Raw genomic sequence first — 17,236 nt, 5'->3', positions numbered from 1 at the left:
AGCAGAGCAGAGGGGCACACCCTCCAGAGCTATGCAGGTTAACTCTACATGCAAATAAAGAGCCACTGCAGCTGTAGTTGTCCAAGCCACTAACTGGTTGATGTGGTCAGCAAAGCAGCTACTTGAGCAGCTCCAGATGTGTTTTGTACAGCCCTTGATTGTGGCTCCAGATCAAATGATACTCATTTCAACCAAGTCATGTTATATAGCTCCTAGACGCCTTTGGGTTGTAGTGCGCTATATAAATAAATACACAAATAAAATAAATAAATAATACATATACAGCTAGGAACACTTATTGTCTTGTACGTCACCACTTCCTGTAAGGAGATTTGGAAACATTTCTGGAGGAAGGAATGAAAAAGGCAGACAAACAGTAAAAAGTGATAGTGGCTGACAATAAAGACTCTTTCTTTCAAATACTATGGGGGGGGGGGTGTTTGTGTGTGTGTGTAAAAAAAAAAAGAAGAAGCGAAGGCATGGATCTCAACGTCGTTCTTCGAAGGGTAGTGCTTCGAGGTAGACTTCTCCTGCTAAGGATGTCGTCTCGTTGTCACCTTCTCCACAGGCAACTCCGACCTATTCGCTGAGGGTTTCTCGGGCGCCCAGAGAGTCTTCTCCTGTTTCTGAGGCTTCGCCTGTAGAGGATTCGATGTCCCCTGCGCTGCAGCCACAGCCCTCCACGTGGCCTTGATTGGATCCAGACCCGGTGGTTCCAGATCCTTATCCACCCTTTCCAGGTCCAGGGTCGGATCTGTCGCATTGTCTCAATGCAATGTTTGACATGTTTGTGATACCTCAGTCTACGACACCATCTGATGTTGGGCCGACACCTTCTTGGCTTTAAGCAGCGCCATTGCCCGCTTCAGAGGGTCCTTCTTCAACGCAAACATTGATGTCTTTAGTTTCGGCACCGCCGACCACGATTCTGAAAATTTGCTCCAGGAGAGAAGCCCAAAGGCTTCTGGAGGAAGAGGAGTACCAGCAGGATCAGACGGAAGGAGGAGAAATCCTCGACTCCGTTGATGAATTCAAGGGCCTAAGGGAGACCAGTGGCTTAGACACTTCCCCTAGTGGGAGCTTTTATCCCTGAAAACCTTCACAGGATGTTGAACCATACCATGCGGTCATCAGAAACGCTGCTGACCTTTTGGACCTTCAACTACCCACGGCTGAGATCAGGTCAAATCTACTTACTGAGATGTTGCATTCTCCATCTTCTGTTATGGAACGTCTGTTGCCTTTCAATGAGGCTTTGACGGAGCCAGTTCTGGAGGTGTGGCACAAACCCTTATCTGCCCCTGCTGTTTCAAGGACTGTGGCAAGCCTGCTTCTGGTGATCCTGCTTTCCTTACTGCCCATCCTTCGCCGGTAAGCTTGGCAGTACAGGCTTCTTATTCCAAGCAGTCGGCTAGGTCTTTCCCCACCACTCTGGGAACAGAGACTCAAAGAAATTGGAGCAGTCGGCCAAGAAGGTTTTCTCCTCGGCAAGTATAGCGTTAAAGTCCACTAATGCCACGTGCTTTTTGAGGCGGTATATCCATGCCTTAATTGACTCTGCTAAACAGTTGGCACCTAAGTTACCAGAGGATGACCGTGGTTCCTTTTTGGAAGTTTTGGCAGACACGGAGGCTAAAGCCCGTCAGGTAATCCAGTTGGGCTGGATACTACATATTCTGTAGCCAGGGTGATGGGCTCCTCCGTGGCTACCAGGAGGCATGCCTGGCTCAGTTCTTCAGGGTTCTCTCCGGATATGCAGGCTACTCTTCTTGATCTGCCTTTTGATGGGTCCCTTCTCCTTGCTGCAGAGGCGGATTCAGCTCTACAACGTTTCAAGGACAGTAGAGCTACTGCAAAATCCTTAGTACTGCAGTCCCAACCTAGGGGTTTTGGTTATAGGAGGTACCAAGGTTTTGGGAAGACTGCTTCCTTTAGAGGCCATCGGCAGCAGCAGAACCCTTTGTACAAATGGTACAGAGGAATAGGGTAGAGGTCATCTGTGGGGGGCCTCCCGGCAACAGTCCTCCTCCTCTTCTTCCTCCCCTGTCCCCACCATTGATACCACAAGAAAAAGCTCTAGATCCTCCATCTTGGAGCATGTTGGTCCTGTACGGGGTCAGGTGTCCCATTTTCTAGAAGATTGGAAATATATTACATCAGACCTTTGGGTTTTGAATCTTGTAGAGAATGGGTCAACCCTACCCTTCCAAGAGATTCTAACTCCTAACCCTCCTCGCCAGGGTTGGTGTTCAGAGAACCATTTACTGCTCCTGCAGCAGGAGGTTCTTGCCTTACTGCAGAAAGGTGCAATAGAGGTGGTTTCAGAGCAGGAAAGGGGTCAAGGACGTTACTACAGTTATTTCCTGATCCCCAAGACGTACAGCAGTTTGAGACCGATTCTAGACCTCAGGGTCTTGAATTTTTACCTCAAGCAGGAGAAATTCAAGACGTTGACCCTACCTCAGGTTCTTCTGGCACTGCAGCAAGAAGACTGGATGGTGTTGATCGATTTACAGGATGCGTATTTTCACATCCCCATCCTGAAGTCGCATCGGAAGCCACACCTCGGGTCTTCACAAAGGTGATGGCGGTGGTGGTAGCTCATCTCAGAAGTTCGGAGATTCCCGTTTTCCCCTATCTGGACGACTGGCTGCTCAAAGCAAAGTTACCAGAGATGGTGCTGCATCATCTGCAGGTAACAACAGAGCTGTTGTTCGACTTGGGCTTTTCGATAAGTGTACCCAAATCTCACGTGGTGCCCTCTCAGCGGAGCCTGTTCATAGGGGCAGTACTGGACACTACTATGTGTCGAGCTTTCCCGCCTCCTCACGCAGGGGATTCTCTACATTCAGGAGATGTTTCCTTTGTTTTACGATGGAGCAGTAGCTCCAGTCCAGAAAGTCCCATGCCTGCTCGGTCTGTTCGCTTCCTGCATACTGTTTGTCAACCATGCCCGCTGGCACATGAGGGCACGCCAGTGGTGCCTCCGTAGGCAGTGGTATCAGCGCAATGGAGATCTCAAGGAGATGGTCAGAATCACCATAGACACTGCAGCTATTTATCTGATGTACTTGGTTTTTCACTTTCCTTGGCCCAGCAAGGGTGTGCTATGGCTACGGTTAAGGGTTACTAGTCGGCCTAGTCGTCTTTCCTTTGTTTGCCAGACCAGCAGTCTGTATTTAAGTCACCCATTGTCATGTGGTTCATTAAGGGCCTCACTAATAGGTTCCCTCCCACTCCCTTTATTATGCCTGAGTGGGATTTCAATTTAGTACTTACATTTCTGATGGGATCTCCTTTTGAGCCTCTTCATAGTTGCCCTTTAAGGCTTCTTACTTTCAAGACATTTTTTCTGATTGCTATTTCCTCCACCAGGAGGGTAAGTGAACTTCAGGCTCTTAGTTTTAAACTCCCTTTTTAACCATTCATGCAGATAATATGGTTCTCAGGACCAGGGCTGCTTTCCTGCCTGAGGTGGTTACTCTTTTCCATCTTGGTCAGTCTATTAACTTATCTACCTTCTATCCTCCCCCACACCCTTCCAAGGAGGAGGAGAGACTTCACGGCCTGGACCTAGAAGGGCAGTCAGCTTATATCTGGACAGAACTAAGGACTTAAGGCTTGACGACCAGCTCTTCATTGGTTATGTAGGAAGAATGAAGGGCAAAGCTGTGCACAAACGAACACTCTCCGGGTTCATCATCTTGTGCATCAATATCTGCTAGCCCTTGGCCAAGAAGGAGCTGCCTGAAGGTATTAGAGCTCATTCCACCAGAGCGAAGTCATCTTCTTCTGCTTTGGCTAGAGGTGTCCCTGTTGTAGACATCTGCAAGGTGGCAACTTGGGTCTCCCTCCACACTTTTACAAAGCATTACTGCTTAGATTCTGAGTTTAGGAGGGATGGCCATTTTGCACGTTCTGTGCAGCAGGATTTTTTGGTATAGGTAGGTGGACACCCTCCTCCGGGAGAGGAACAGCTTGGGGACTCAATTCAAAAGGTGAGCAATCAACAGGCAGATGTATCCATCAGAAGAACAAGTTACTTACCGGTAAAGCTTTTTTCTGGTGGATACCTCACTGTCCCACCCGGCTCCCCATTGTCCACCTGCATATACCGAAAAAAAGTTCTTATTGTTTGACATTGTTGTTTTTCATGTCATTTGTTCGCCATACAGTTTGTTGTTAGGAAATGCTTTGATTTTTAGCTTTTTCTCTTAACCTATATACTGTATGTATTTGTGTACATATATTTTGTATACTGTGTATACTTGTATTATGTTGTCGGTCCGCCCGTTTGTCTGGAGGGCATGGAAAAATTAGGAGGAACTAACGTCAGCAAGCTTCTTATGGCTCTGATAACGTCACGCGGAGTCACGGGCGGAGCCGTTCCATTCTGATGTTCTCGTCTAAGTGGGAGAACTAGAAAAAGTTTCCATGAAATGCTGGCTGAGGTATAATTCAAAAGGTGAGGAATCCACAGGCAGATACTGTATCCACCAGAAAAAGCGTTACCAAAGGTAAGTAACTTGTTCTTTCGTGCCAATTGTTGTCACCAAACCTTGAGGGCTGTGAATACTGAGATCTGTTTTTATGAATTTGTACCAGTTGTGAACATTTTACTCACCAGAATGTACTGTCTAATTAATCTTGTTTTTCTGAAGGACTTCCACAGCCTATCCACCTATCTGTCCCAGAACACGTCCTCTGTTTTTCTTGACATCATCTCAGATTTCCATCTGCTACTTTTCTTGGTCAGCAACGATGTGATGCCTCTCCAGGTACGTAACCAGTCTAATAAAAGGTGGAAATCTGGTGCAGTAAGATGTACTATTGTGACTAAGTGGCAAGCACATTTATGTCCATTAGTTGCCTTGTATCAAGTAAGCCTAGTTACTAGGAAAGATTATGTTCAAAGATTTCGGGTGTTATTTCAAGTTTGGTGGATGTGGGCATCTGCCAGTTCTTCTAGGATGTTTGGTCCGCAGTATCAAGATTGCATACATGGTTTTCGGCTGCAGCACAAAACAAGTAGTGATTGCTACAGCTTGATTGCTGTCCTTTTACTTATTTCACTGTCTTGGAGGAACTACTTTTATTTTTTCATCTTCCCTGTTGTACTTGTTGAATCTCTTGCCATTTGTTGCTATGTTACACCTACTTCAAAGAAGTCTGTTTCTCCTTTGAAATAAATGTTTATTGTGACAAAAAAAAGGATTGCATAAATGAGCATAAACTCTAAATAGTGGGTGCCCTATCTAGAATATACTCATGCAAACATTGGTATACAATGCAGATAGGGCAGGCAGGACATACGGGACACCTCTAAATAACCCTCTTAGTGTTTTATGGTAACATGCTAGAACTCAATAACAGCATTAAATCTTAAGAACCATCTCTCATTATGGAAACCTTAAAAATAACATTAAGGACCTACTCACTCCTTGTCCGTGCCTTACTCATTTCTCACATGCACCTGCTGTGTGTTCCGCTACAATCCTGTAATGAGATGGCCTGAACATTGACGGTTATTACAGTTTCAAATGCTCGCCTTTCTTCCTGTAAAGTTATGTCTGTTTACCCCTTAAGACTGTTCTCAGAATGACACTTCTCAAAAGGACACATTCATAATGCTGTGTGCTTTAATGTTGAACTTAAGAATTTAACATTAAGCCTCTAGTCTGGACTTCCCTTCCATCAAATCTTTGAAGTATGCTGAAGGAATCTTCCACTCATGCCCGCTTTTCCTCTCACTAGTTTTGCGTATTTTCCCTCATACCATTTCTCATAGATACTCTTTCACTCACTCCGCTTCTGCCATTTCTTTCACACTCAAATGCTCCCCCCTCAGCATTCACACCCTGTGCATAGTTTTTAGTTGCACCATCTGATTCAAAAATAATATTTGAGAAGGTATTATACATGTATGTTGCAAGGATTTACTCCCCTTTACTTGCCAATCTTTAGTGCCCCAAATAGATTTTAGGTCAACAGTGTCCTTCCAAAAATCATAACCCTTCAGTGACACATCATCTATGAAAGATGAAGCATACATTAGGAAAGTCTGTGTAAGCATATATTTGTTCAATCTAGGGACACTCAATTCAAAATAATATGATGCTGGGTCAGATAAATTGTAACCCGAAAAATATTTACATTTATTTTTCTGTGTAACTAAACTTTTGAGATGGTGTCAGACAATGTTCCCATTGTGTGTAATTGAAAGTGGGTCTTTGAGTATTGGATTTATGAAGGAAATGATTGCCATATAATTTGTACCAAAAGAAATCTGCATAATTTGCCGAAATCGAATACAGATCTTCTGTATCAAAAACAATATAGTATTGTAAATCAGAAAACAAAGAATTAACAGCACTGACATCCCAATCATCTGAATGCATTCCAGGTAAAATAACATCCCCCAAAGAGACACAGAACCTATATGGAATTTGCAAGGTCTACGTCCGACCATAAACAACGAAAGGCACTTTGTCCCACACAATGCCATCAGCGATTGGGACTGCTAAAATATTAACTAATGTTTGGTCTCTTTTCATTTTATGCAAAGAAGTATGTGGGGCCAGTACTCCATCAACTAGTTCCACAGCAGAGCCTTCAGGTAAATAGTGTCCATTGATCAAAAGAAAGAAGACAGTCATGAAACCAATCCTCATGAAAAGGAACACTATTGACAACACGATCCAGATGTAAGTCCAAGCCGGGACCAGGTACGTGGTCTTCAACCATGAGAAGGAAACACAAATCCGTGTTGGACGCACAGCAATAGACAAAGACAATGAAGATGTATCTAAAGAAAAGTTATCCTGGTCATGGTGGTAACCGCTAGAACTGAGCTGGAACAGTGGAGCTTGTTCACCATTAGTATTCGAATGTAGTTCATTTAGCGGGGTATTCTACTAATTTTCCAGTGACACAGTCATTGAAGGTAAAACAGACGCTAAATCAATTGAAGACGCCAGCTCCCCTTCAATGTTTCTGAGAGATTCAAGAGAAACAGCATTAATCTGCTGGAGTGACGCATTCCCACTTGGAACACTTCTTGGCATGCTATTGAGAATCAGCCATATGATGTGGTTTGACATGTTCCACGGAATTGAAATGGTTATTCTTGCATCCAGGCAATGGAGGCAAAATTGCGGTTCGAGTGCCCTTCAAATCCGGAGGGTCCAAATTCTTTCTTGTTTGCCACTTTTTCCCAGACCAGATCTCCAACTTTAGGAAGCCAGCCAGAAACAGGAACTTAGACTGCTATATCAGTCGGCGAGGGCAAATGCGATTTTGCTAGAGCATCTCAATTCTTTTGTAGATCCTGTAACATAGTAAAGTGGTTATCTACGTCAAATGTTACGGCAGCCGCCACAACGTCTAGACCATCACGGTCAGGCACAAAGAACTTAATGCCAAAGAGCATTTTGTACGGGGTCCGCCCACCCAGAGACCTTCGAGGGAGATTGAGTGCACGTTGAACCCCATATAGAGGAGTTAACCAGCTCCGGCCTGTACTTAATACCCTTGCTGTTAAATTGCTACAAGTTACGGTTCATCCGCTCTACAACTGTAGGGCCCTCAGGCTGATATGGAGACGAGAAATGCACCTGCACCCACACCGACTTCATCGAATCACGGTAAGCTTTATAGGCAAAATCCGGACCTTGAACTGAGTGGAAGGTGCTACCGGCATATGTCCTTACAAAGACATGCACATTTTTTATAACAGTACGAGCATCAGCACAGCGCTACTGCCAAAACCCAGAGGAATCTAGTTCACAAATCCACTGCAATCGAAATGTATTTGAAAGCATTGTCAGAGGACAAGGGACCGCAGTGATTAAGATAAATAAACTGAATGGCTGATTAGAAATAAAGTTGAGTGTGTACCGTTCGCGAGACAGTAGAAGGTTTAATCTATTGACAAATGTCACAGGAAAGTACATATTTGCGACTTGTTTATATAATCCGCCCCACCAATAACTTTGCTGTAAAAGAGAAATTATGGCTGCACTCCTGCTTGCACAGAAGCCATTCCTTCATGGGCAGCCACAGTAAGAGAAACCCTGCGGTCCTCGTTGGGAATCAAGAGATCACCAACTGAAGGGATAGTTACAAATGGAACCTGATCAGTAGTTAAATGATGGGTATAACGAGCAGGGAAACCCTGGGGAAAAGGTGTCCCCTCCTTCGTCGCAGTTATAGCAGCCAAAATATCATCAATTTTAGTCATAGATCTTGTAACAGCTGCTACAGTGCAAGTAGCTACTGCAGATTTGGCTGCTTCATCAGCTATAGAATTACCAACAGCGTGTGCTACCACACATTGATGGCCTAAAGTATGGATTACATGTCAGTGCAAACGTTCCTTAAGAGCGGCCATCTGGACCCAAAGCGTTTTATGCTTAATTGCGCTACCTTGAGAATTGCGAAAATCATTCTGTTTCCAAAAGAATAGGCTGTCATTAAAGGATTGTACACAGTATAAAGAATCACACACTACAAGAGTAAGCACTTCAGGATTGGCAAACTCAAGGTCTAATAGTAAAGCACGAAATTCGCCAATTGCACCATACAGTCCTCAAGGGATTATGTGTGAACCAAGGAGGATGTGAAATCACCGTCCGCTATCGTGCCTGCCACAATAGCGCATGCTGCAGAATAAGCATGTTTAGAACCAATAGCGGACTGTGCAGACCCATCAGTGTAAATTATACATTTATACTGATCAAGAGGGAGTAAGGATAAAGGAAGAGGATGAACATGTTTATATTGTAAAAACTTTTGTGTCTGCAAAGAAGGATCAAAAATGAAATTGACATCAGCCAACGTCGATGAACTAGCCCATTATATCCAACAGGGATGCAGAGCCATAGAATTGGGCATGCTCGCCTTAGTGACAGCTTCCAAAGCGTGCACTGGCGAGACCATAAAAATACTTTTGCCTGAGAACGTTCTTTAAGAATTGCCTTCTGCACCGCTGTCAAACGTTTTTGATTTATAAACAAAGGGAACCGTGTCCCCTTCATCAAAAGTCACGTAGGTGAAACCTAATGTTCCTGGGACAATCCTTTTAAGCAAATTTGTAATACTATCACATGTCAACAGATACCGAGTAGCAAGCAGATCCGACTGCAAAGACCGCAGTACTGCGGTGTGTTCCGGAAGCCAAATGGAAGACGAGAAAGCAGGTTGTATCAATGCATATAGCGGTTTGATATGCTGGGCATAATCTGAAATCTAGGCTCTGCCAAAATTCAAGAAACCCAGCAAAGGCTGGGGTAGACAAAGGTTGCAATTGAGCGCATTTCTCCAAAAAGTGGGGTGCTAAACCCCTAACGTCATTATTCAACTCATAACCGAGAAAAATAACTTCCAAGAAGGCAATATGAGTTTTTGCAAAATTTAATTTATAGCCTAGTGTCGAAAAATGTGTAATTATGCGATCCACACGCATAAGATGATTTAATTTATCGTCTGTCAATTAAATATCGTCTACATAAAGCATCCAGCTCAATTTCATGTAAAATCATTGAAATTGTACACTTTAATTTATTTTCCTCTTCTTTTGCCTCATGCCACAGTCCTTGTTAAATGTGGATATTTAATTTACTCACTGTGCCAGAACACAAGTGCCTCAACTTCTCCCGTTCCCTAATGTCCACAGTGTTTGTTTTTTTGTTTGTTTGTTTTTAAACTTTTTATTATGGGTAATGACAATGGACACAGCTCAGTGCCTACAACCACGTAGTGGCCGGCAGCGATATAAATCTGATACATGACAACAGTAAGAAAAGCAAGGAGAATTGTATGTTTCCACAGCAAGCCGCCTACAACCACTAAGGGCCGGCCGCGAATTGTGTAGGGTATCTGAAAGCAATATCGGGCATTTGGACAGCACAAAAGTAACAAGTGATGAAATAAACAATAGTATTACATGATAGCAGGAGGTTACTGTTGACCATTGTGGAGCTATGCATCCTATACACTCAAAACGAACAACGTGTGACATGTTTTAGACAAGGCCAGAGGAGCCCTAGAGAATAGGTTATGTAAGTCATAAGAGTTGCATCGTGTGTGAACTGGACCCATCATATATGGTGAATACCTAAAGGTAGATGAAAAATCAACAATCCCTTAGAACAAAAGGTTAAGAAAAAACCAAGCAACTTAGCATCAGTCAGTGCACAGACATCAATTTTGCATACATGGGGACAAGCAGTATCTAGCATGGATAGCGTATAAGAGGTACAGGGCGTCTACATACAAACAAAACATATTGAAATTGGACAGGGAAGTGCCATGGGGGTGAACATACAGGGGTCACCTTCGATCAAGGGGGCATCGGAGACCTGGTCACGGAAGGAGCCCAGCCTATGATCCCATGTTAGAGGGGAGGGACCGACCCAACCGGGGCATCACAATGTTAATCATGAATAGTAGCAATCTAAGGGGCCCGTTCCACCCTATCATCCTGTGTCGAGGACCCAGAATCTGAGGCGGGGGAGGCCGCCCTGATCGCCGCCCACTCTATAAAGGGCTCCCAGATTTCACGAGGTCGAGAGGCAGCAGGCATAGACTCCCAGTAGACACCCAGCTGAGTGTGACCATAGGTAACATCCGAAAGCCAGTCTGAGATCTTGGGCAGCCTGCGTCTTCCCCACTTAAGTGCAATCTGTCGTCTAGCGTACAGCAGGAGTAAAGCATGCAATTTCCTCCTGTTAGGCAATGTTTCATTTACCAACCCCAGCAGGCCCAGATGTGGGGATGGTTCGTCAGTTCTGCCAACTATCTGGTTTAGATATCAAAAGCGTGTACAGAGTTCCCCACACGAAGTGGAGTAAAATGAGGGAGTGACTCTCTCTCTGAAAAATGTTGGTCGTGCAGCAGGGAGTAAGGTAATCCCTTGACGGAATTAAGGATGCCTCACACAATTAAAAGGCTGGACGACTGTTGCCATCCTACCCGATGATTGTATTGTGTCATCATTGGCCTCCTGCTCCAGCGACAGGCTGGCGGTGCAATGCCTGCCCGGTAGCACTGGGTGCTACTCTTTAGCGGAGTTCTTTTATTCCTAGGCCAATAGATGCGTGTGTGTGAGGGGCCTCTCACCAGCCGTACGTCACCCCCAATCTGCCTTTGAGTCGCGCAAGCTCCCCAGCATCTGTGTGGCAGAGGACACTGTACCTACAGACCTTGTAGGTCAGGTAGCAGCAACTCCAAGGCCTTCTAATCTGCTCCTTTATGATCTTGGCACCCGGTTGGCAGCAGCATTCGCCATCACCTGCCCACTGGCAGTCTACAACATCGGATCTATGGATCTTGCAGATTGTCCGATGGGGCTACTACCTCCCCTTCGAGTCTACCCCTCCTCTCATGCCACGTTCTCACTACCTGCTAATGGAGGATTATCTCTCCCTTCTCCATGAGGAAGTGACTGCTCTCTTAGCCGAGCACCGATTCCAGAATATTATACTGATCAGCCACTATCAGGGGTTTCAGTGAAACTGACTCTGAAGCTGCTGAGCCTCAGGGGGCTCCTGCATACTGCTAGTGACACATGTCCCACTGGCATATGCGAATTCTGCAGTGGAACCAGAAGTTCCAGTGGGCGCAGCATCAGGGGAATCTCTCCGGCACAAAGGGAACTGTGAAAGATCTGCAGTGGTGGCTAACAAACTGCGATTGGATCAGAGGCAGATCCCATCCCTATCCCCTACCTGATCAGACAGTAGTGACAGATTAGTCACTCCTGGGAAGGTGTAGTTCCGTAGTTCGAGGATCTGTGGTTCGGTGGTTCCGAACCCGTTCAATAAAGGTCGTCGGAAATAGACGATTTTGGTGTCAGCGGACCGCAAATCATGAGTGTGGTGTGTACGAGTGTTTTCGTCTTAATCAATCAATGAGAACATGACGTATTCAGGGATTTCGTTTGAACCCTCGGGTTCCATTTTGTGTACGGCAGCCATTTTGTGTGGTTGCCCTCACATAGGCCGATGACTGCGGCCGAGCGAGTCCTTGGGACACGTACACCTTAGCTGACTTCTGAATGACCTGGCCGAACTGACTCCCTTGCCCGAGGCTGACCTCGCTGAGCCAGTTCCTTGTTAAGCAGCTGGTCAGATAAAGATCAGAGAGCAGGACATGCCGAAGTTTACAGTACACTACACCCACCTTTCTATCTTGCTTCTAATCTGTTTCTGCTCCTTCCTTTACGACATAATCACTGATTTGGGTTGAGGTTTTATGATGGGTTTGTCCGGCCTGATCCGACAGGATATTGGAATGTGCTTGGTCATTTCTGGTGGGCTGGACAACGGAAAATGGGATTGTCGTCATGCGCTACTTTTGAAATGTCACACTGTGATTGGTTAGTTTGTATGAAATTGATGCTACTTTGGAATGTGATTTTTGGCATAAAAGACCATGCTCCGCTCATTGAAATTGTGCAGTCTCTAGCAAACCACCCGTGTTGTGCTTCGTAGATCTCTGTTCCTGGTTGCAGCCAATAAACTTTGGTCTTTGACGTCATCGAGAAGTGTCCCGTGTCTCTGTTTGCCGAGGCAGGGGAATCCGAAGATTTTGAGCGTTTTCCCTGGCGCTGCTGGGTTCTAAAACCCGGTTCTTCAAAGGGGCAGCCATCTTGGAGAGGTGGAGATCATAGGACTCTGGTTTCCAGCAGAAACCCGTCTCCACATCAATATGCTGGAGCTCCGAGCGATCCGACTGGCATTGAAAGCCTTTCTGCCCTCCCTTCAGGGAAGGCTGGTTCAGATGTTAACGGACAACACCACTGACATGCAGTACTGCAGCAAACAGGGCAGGTGGGGCCTTGGACCTTTGGTCAAGAGGCCCTGCATCTCTGGACATGGCTGGAATGCCAGACCCTATCTCTGGTAGTTCAACATCTGGCCGGATTTATGAATGCCAGAGCGGACAAACTCAGACAAAGATACCTAGCGGATCACGAATGGCCTCTCCATCCAGAGGTGGTGCAAAGTCTCTTTCAGCAGTGGGGACAGCCTTGGTTAGATTTGTTCGCCACCACTGAGAATGCACAATGTCAGCAGTTTTCTGCACTGGGGTTTCCAAGGCGGCACTTGCTCAGTGACCCTTTTTGTCTCGAGTGGCGCTCAGGCCTCCTCTACACATTTCCCTGCATGCCACTACTGCCCAGAGTTATTATTATTATTTATTTTGAATATTTATAAAGCGCGGCTGATACCTTGCAGGCTTCCTGGCGCTGGAGAATACTTCTGCTGAAGATAGACCGGAGTAACTAGCAGGCGGGTAGAATTTTAGGGGAAAAGCCAGGTCTTGATGCGCTTCCTAAATGGAAGAAGTTGTGTGATCTGGCGTATGTCAATGGGCAAGCTGTTCCATAACTTGGCCGCTGTGACCCTGAAGGATCTTCCCCCGGTTCTGGCTTTGTTGAATCTGGGCACCTTTACCAAACAGGCTGAGGATGATCGTAAGTCCCTGGTGGGAGTGTACCACAGAAACAAAGCTTGCAGGGGTCTGGGCCCGAGCCCATGCAGAGCCTTAAAGACAATGCATAAGGACTTGAATGCCACACGCTGCTTTAAAGGTAGCCAGTGTAGCTCGGCCAGGGCTGCTGTGGCCGAAGACCTTCTCGTCCAACCAAGAGCCAGTTTGGCGGCGGCAGATTGAATTCTTTGAAGTCGGTCCATCAGCGTGACTGGCGACTCAAGGAGCAGGGCGTTACAATAGTCAAGGCGACTAAGTATTGTACACCTGACTATCGACGCCCGGGCTTGTGCAGGGAGAAGTGGCATGATTTTACGCAGGGAGCGTAGCAGGGCTGTACAGATCCCCACTGTTTTTGCTACCTGGGTTTCCATACTCAGCTTGTTATTGAGCATGGCTCCCAGGTTGTGGACCGAGGAGACTGGCAGAGGTTTGTCTCTAGTCTCTGGCGGCCAGAATTCACTCGGGAACTGGCGGGGTCTATCGGTGCCCGCACAAAACAAAACCTCTGTTTTGGAGGAATTGAATTGGAGGGAGTTTCTGTGGAGCCACCCAGCCGTCTCTCTTAAACAGTCATGGAAGGTGGTTAAAGGAATGGAGTCTTCTCCTTCCCAAGAGAGTATGAGCTGCGTGTCATCAGCGTAATTGATCGTTTTTATCCCAAAAGACTTAATTAACGTAATCAGCGGGATGAGGTACACGTTAAAAAGAATGGGGCTGATGGAGGAGCCCTGGGGAACTCCCTGAGGCACCGGTGCGAAGGTGGATTGGAATGGGGGGAGGGAGACAGCCTGTTTCCTGTCCCGCAGGTAGGAGTGAAACCAGAGCAGCGCTGTGCCATCCACACCTGCTTCACCTAGTCTCTGCAGCAGCGTTCTGTGGTTGACCATATCGAATGCGGCAGACAGGTCCAGCAGTATCAGTGCTACTGACTGGCCCCTGTCTGCACGCATGCGAAGGTCCTCCATGGCTGTCAGGACCGCTGTTTCGGTGCCGTGGGCAGGACGGAATCCGAACTGGTGATCGTCAAGAAAGTTGTTCTGTTCTAGGTGACGGGAGAGGCAGGAACTGACCCATCGTTCAGCGACTTTCGCTGGAAATGGCAGCAAGGAGATGGGCCGATAGTTAGATAGACAATCTGGACTAAGGGAGGGCTTTTTTAAGAGTGGGGTGACAAGCGCCTGTTTCCACGGGGTTGGGACATAACCACTGTGCAAGGACTGGTTACATATTTGGCGCATAGTGCCAAAAAGTTCAGTTCCAAAGCTTTTCCAAATCTTTGGTGGCAGGGGGTCGAGCGGGGGGAGCCCGTGGTGATTCCAAGCGCCAGTCTTTCAAACTCGGAGACCGGGATAGGAGGAAATTCCCGTAGTCTGGCCGTCAGGCCGGAGCCTATAGGCGTCAAGTTTTGAGAACTGGTGCTGGGTCCCTGAGTGTTGGGGGCTCCCAGAGAGGGGGGTGTTTTAAGGTTTTGAATGATGGTGTTTATTTTGTTGATAAAGAATGCTGCGAGATTATCACAGAGGGCTTGGGTGGGGGGTTGCGTAGAAGTGACACAATCTGGATGAGTTAAGCTTTTAAGAATCTGGAAAATACTTTTCGAACTATTGGTGGCATTGGCAATGGTGGAACAGTAGTAGTTGGCCTTATTTTGGGCAATGGCAGTTTTGTACGCCCGGAGGTTATCTTTCCAAAGTGTTTTGTTGGTGTCAGAATAGCCTTGCCTCCATCTTCTCTCTGCTTGTCTGCAGGCTAATTTGAGAGCTCTCAATGAGTCATCGAACCATGGGGCAGGTACTCGTCTCTTTGGTTTGCCCTTTTTCTGAGGAACGAGGTGTTCGGAGATGTTGGAGGTCCTTGTGCAGAGGGACAGATAGTTGTCCTCTACCGACTGAGCGGTGGAAAAGCTGTCTTCCACCTCAAAGACCGGGCCGGTCAGTTTTAGTATATCCAGAGCTTTCCAGTCTCTAAACAGAAGATCGGGGCCAGAGCTGAGTGACGGTCTGCTGGCCCTGCTGCCGGCTATGTGAAATTTAATAAGCGCATGGTCGGTCCAGCACATAGGCAGAATGTCGCTCAGGAAGGCTAGCTGGGGCGAGGAAAAGATTAGATCGAGCTGGTGCCCTGCGGAGTGTGTGGGTTTATTAACCAGCTGGGAAAGTCCCATACCTTCACAGGAGAGTAGAAGATTGTTGAGAGCGGAGTCTAGGCTGCCATTAGGCCATAGGTTAAAATCGCCCAAGACGATTAACTTATTATGAGAGGTAGCCATGTTGGTAAGGGTGGTGAGGAGCGACTGCTGCTGAGTGGAGTTGAAGGCTCCCGGTGGGCGGTAACAAATCACAGCCGTAAAGATTGTTCCGGAGTGGCAGTCGATTGAGAGTCCAAGTATTTCCGTGCCGGCCATTGGGTCCATATCAAGGATTTTTATGGACCAGGAGGCTCTATATATTATGCCGACTCCACCACCCCGAACCTTAGGTCTAGGGAGATGCAGGATTTTAAAGTCTTGTGGACAAGCCCAATCCAGTTCTATGTTGCAATCGGAGTGGGTCCAGGTCTCCGTCAGGAATAGAGCGTCAAGATGGTGATTGTCGATAAGCTGAGAGATTTCATTAGCGTGTTTAGGCAGTGACCTGACATTCAGCAGGCCACCCGACAGTAAGCCTTTGCAGGCAAAGTCGTGCAGGGGATAGGCGGTGTCCGAGAAGGACAAATGTCCTTCATGAGCGCAGTCTCTGAGACGGAGTAAAGACTCACGCGTCAGAAGCGGAGGGCTAATGGTGGACAGGGGGACAGGAGCCTCGAGGGTCGCTCCGGGCGCTGCCGAGGCGCGGACGAGCGCAGACGAGCTTGCCTTATGCGCGCCTTCGGCGCGCATTCGTCGCGCCCGCTGCGCTCGTCCGCTGCGCTGCCTGCAAGAACTCATGATTTGTAGTGGAGGTCAGTGCGTAGGGGGGGGGCGTGGCCAGCCGCAGTGGGCGTGTCTGGCGGGTCCCTCGAGCAAGGGAATGGCGGCATGACGCGATCAGAAATCGAAGCAGCAAGCTGTCTGCCGCTACGTTCCAGACAGGTGATGCCAAGAGTAGTTCTTAGTGCAGGAGTGTTAAAATCACAACAATACACTGTAAAAACGATCACAATTTTTAAAAACTAGCTGCTCCCGGCTTCCGCCTCAGGAGTGATTCTCAGAGTGAAGCACTGGCGCTTTGGCGCTCTGTTTATACCGGAAACTAGGAGGGGGGGCGTGGCCAGCCGCAGTGGGCGTGTCTGGCGGGTCCCTCGAGCAAGGGAATGGCGGCAGGACGCGATCAGAAATCGAAGCAGCAAGCTGTCGGCCGCTACGTTCCAGACAGGTCATGCCAAGAGTAGTTCTTAGTGCAGGAGTCTTAAAATCACTACAATACACTGTAAAAACGATCACAATTTTTAAAAACTAGCTGCTCCCGGCTTCCGCCTCAGGAGTGATTCTCAGAGTGAAGCGCTGGCGCTTTGGCGCTCTGTTTATACCGGAAACTAGGAGGGGGGGGGCGTGGCCAGCCGCAGTGGGCGTGTCTGGCGGGTCCCTCGAGCAAGGGAATGGCGGCAGGACGCGATCAGAAATCGAAGCAGCAAGCTGTCTGCCGCTTCGTTCCAGACAGGTGATGCCAAGAGTAGTTCTTAGTGCAGGAGTCTTAAAATCACAACAATACACTGTAAAAACGATCACAATTTTTAAAAACTAGCTGCTCCCGGCTTCCGC

At 47.2% G+C, this 17,236-nt stretch overlaps 1 protein-coding gene across 1 annotated transcript in view; it reads left to right on the top strand.

The window, feature by feature from the left end:
* Window positions 1-17,236, top strand: part of LOC147661221 (nuclear protein localization protein 4 homolog) — a 176,621-nt gene that overhangs the window by 138,882 nt on the left and 20,503 nt on the right. Inside the window, exon 6 of the mRNA XM_086951227.1 lies at window positions 4,662-4,778. Coding sequence (XP_086807353.1) covers window positions 4,662-4,778 — 117 coding nt within the window. The remainder of the gene's footprint in view (window positions 1-4,661; window positions 4,779-17,236) is intronic.

The sequence above is a fragment of the Lissotriton vulgaris genome, unplaced genomic scaffold (assembly GCF_964263255.1).
Source record: "Lissotriton vulgaris unplaced genomic scaffold, aLisVul1.2 SCAFFOLD_439, whole genome shotgun sequence".
In the NCBI taxonomy this organism is placed as follows: Eukaryota; Metazoa; Chordata; class Amphibia; order Caudata; family Salamandridae; genus Lissotriton; species Lissotriton vulgaris.
Note: the sequence above shows the minus strand (reverse complement) of the source record. Positions and strands in the feature narration are given on the sequence as shown.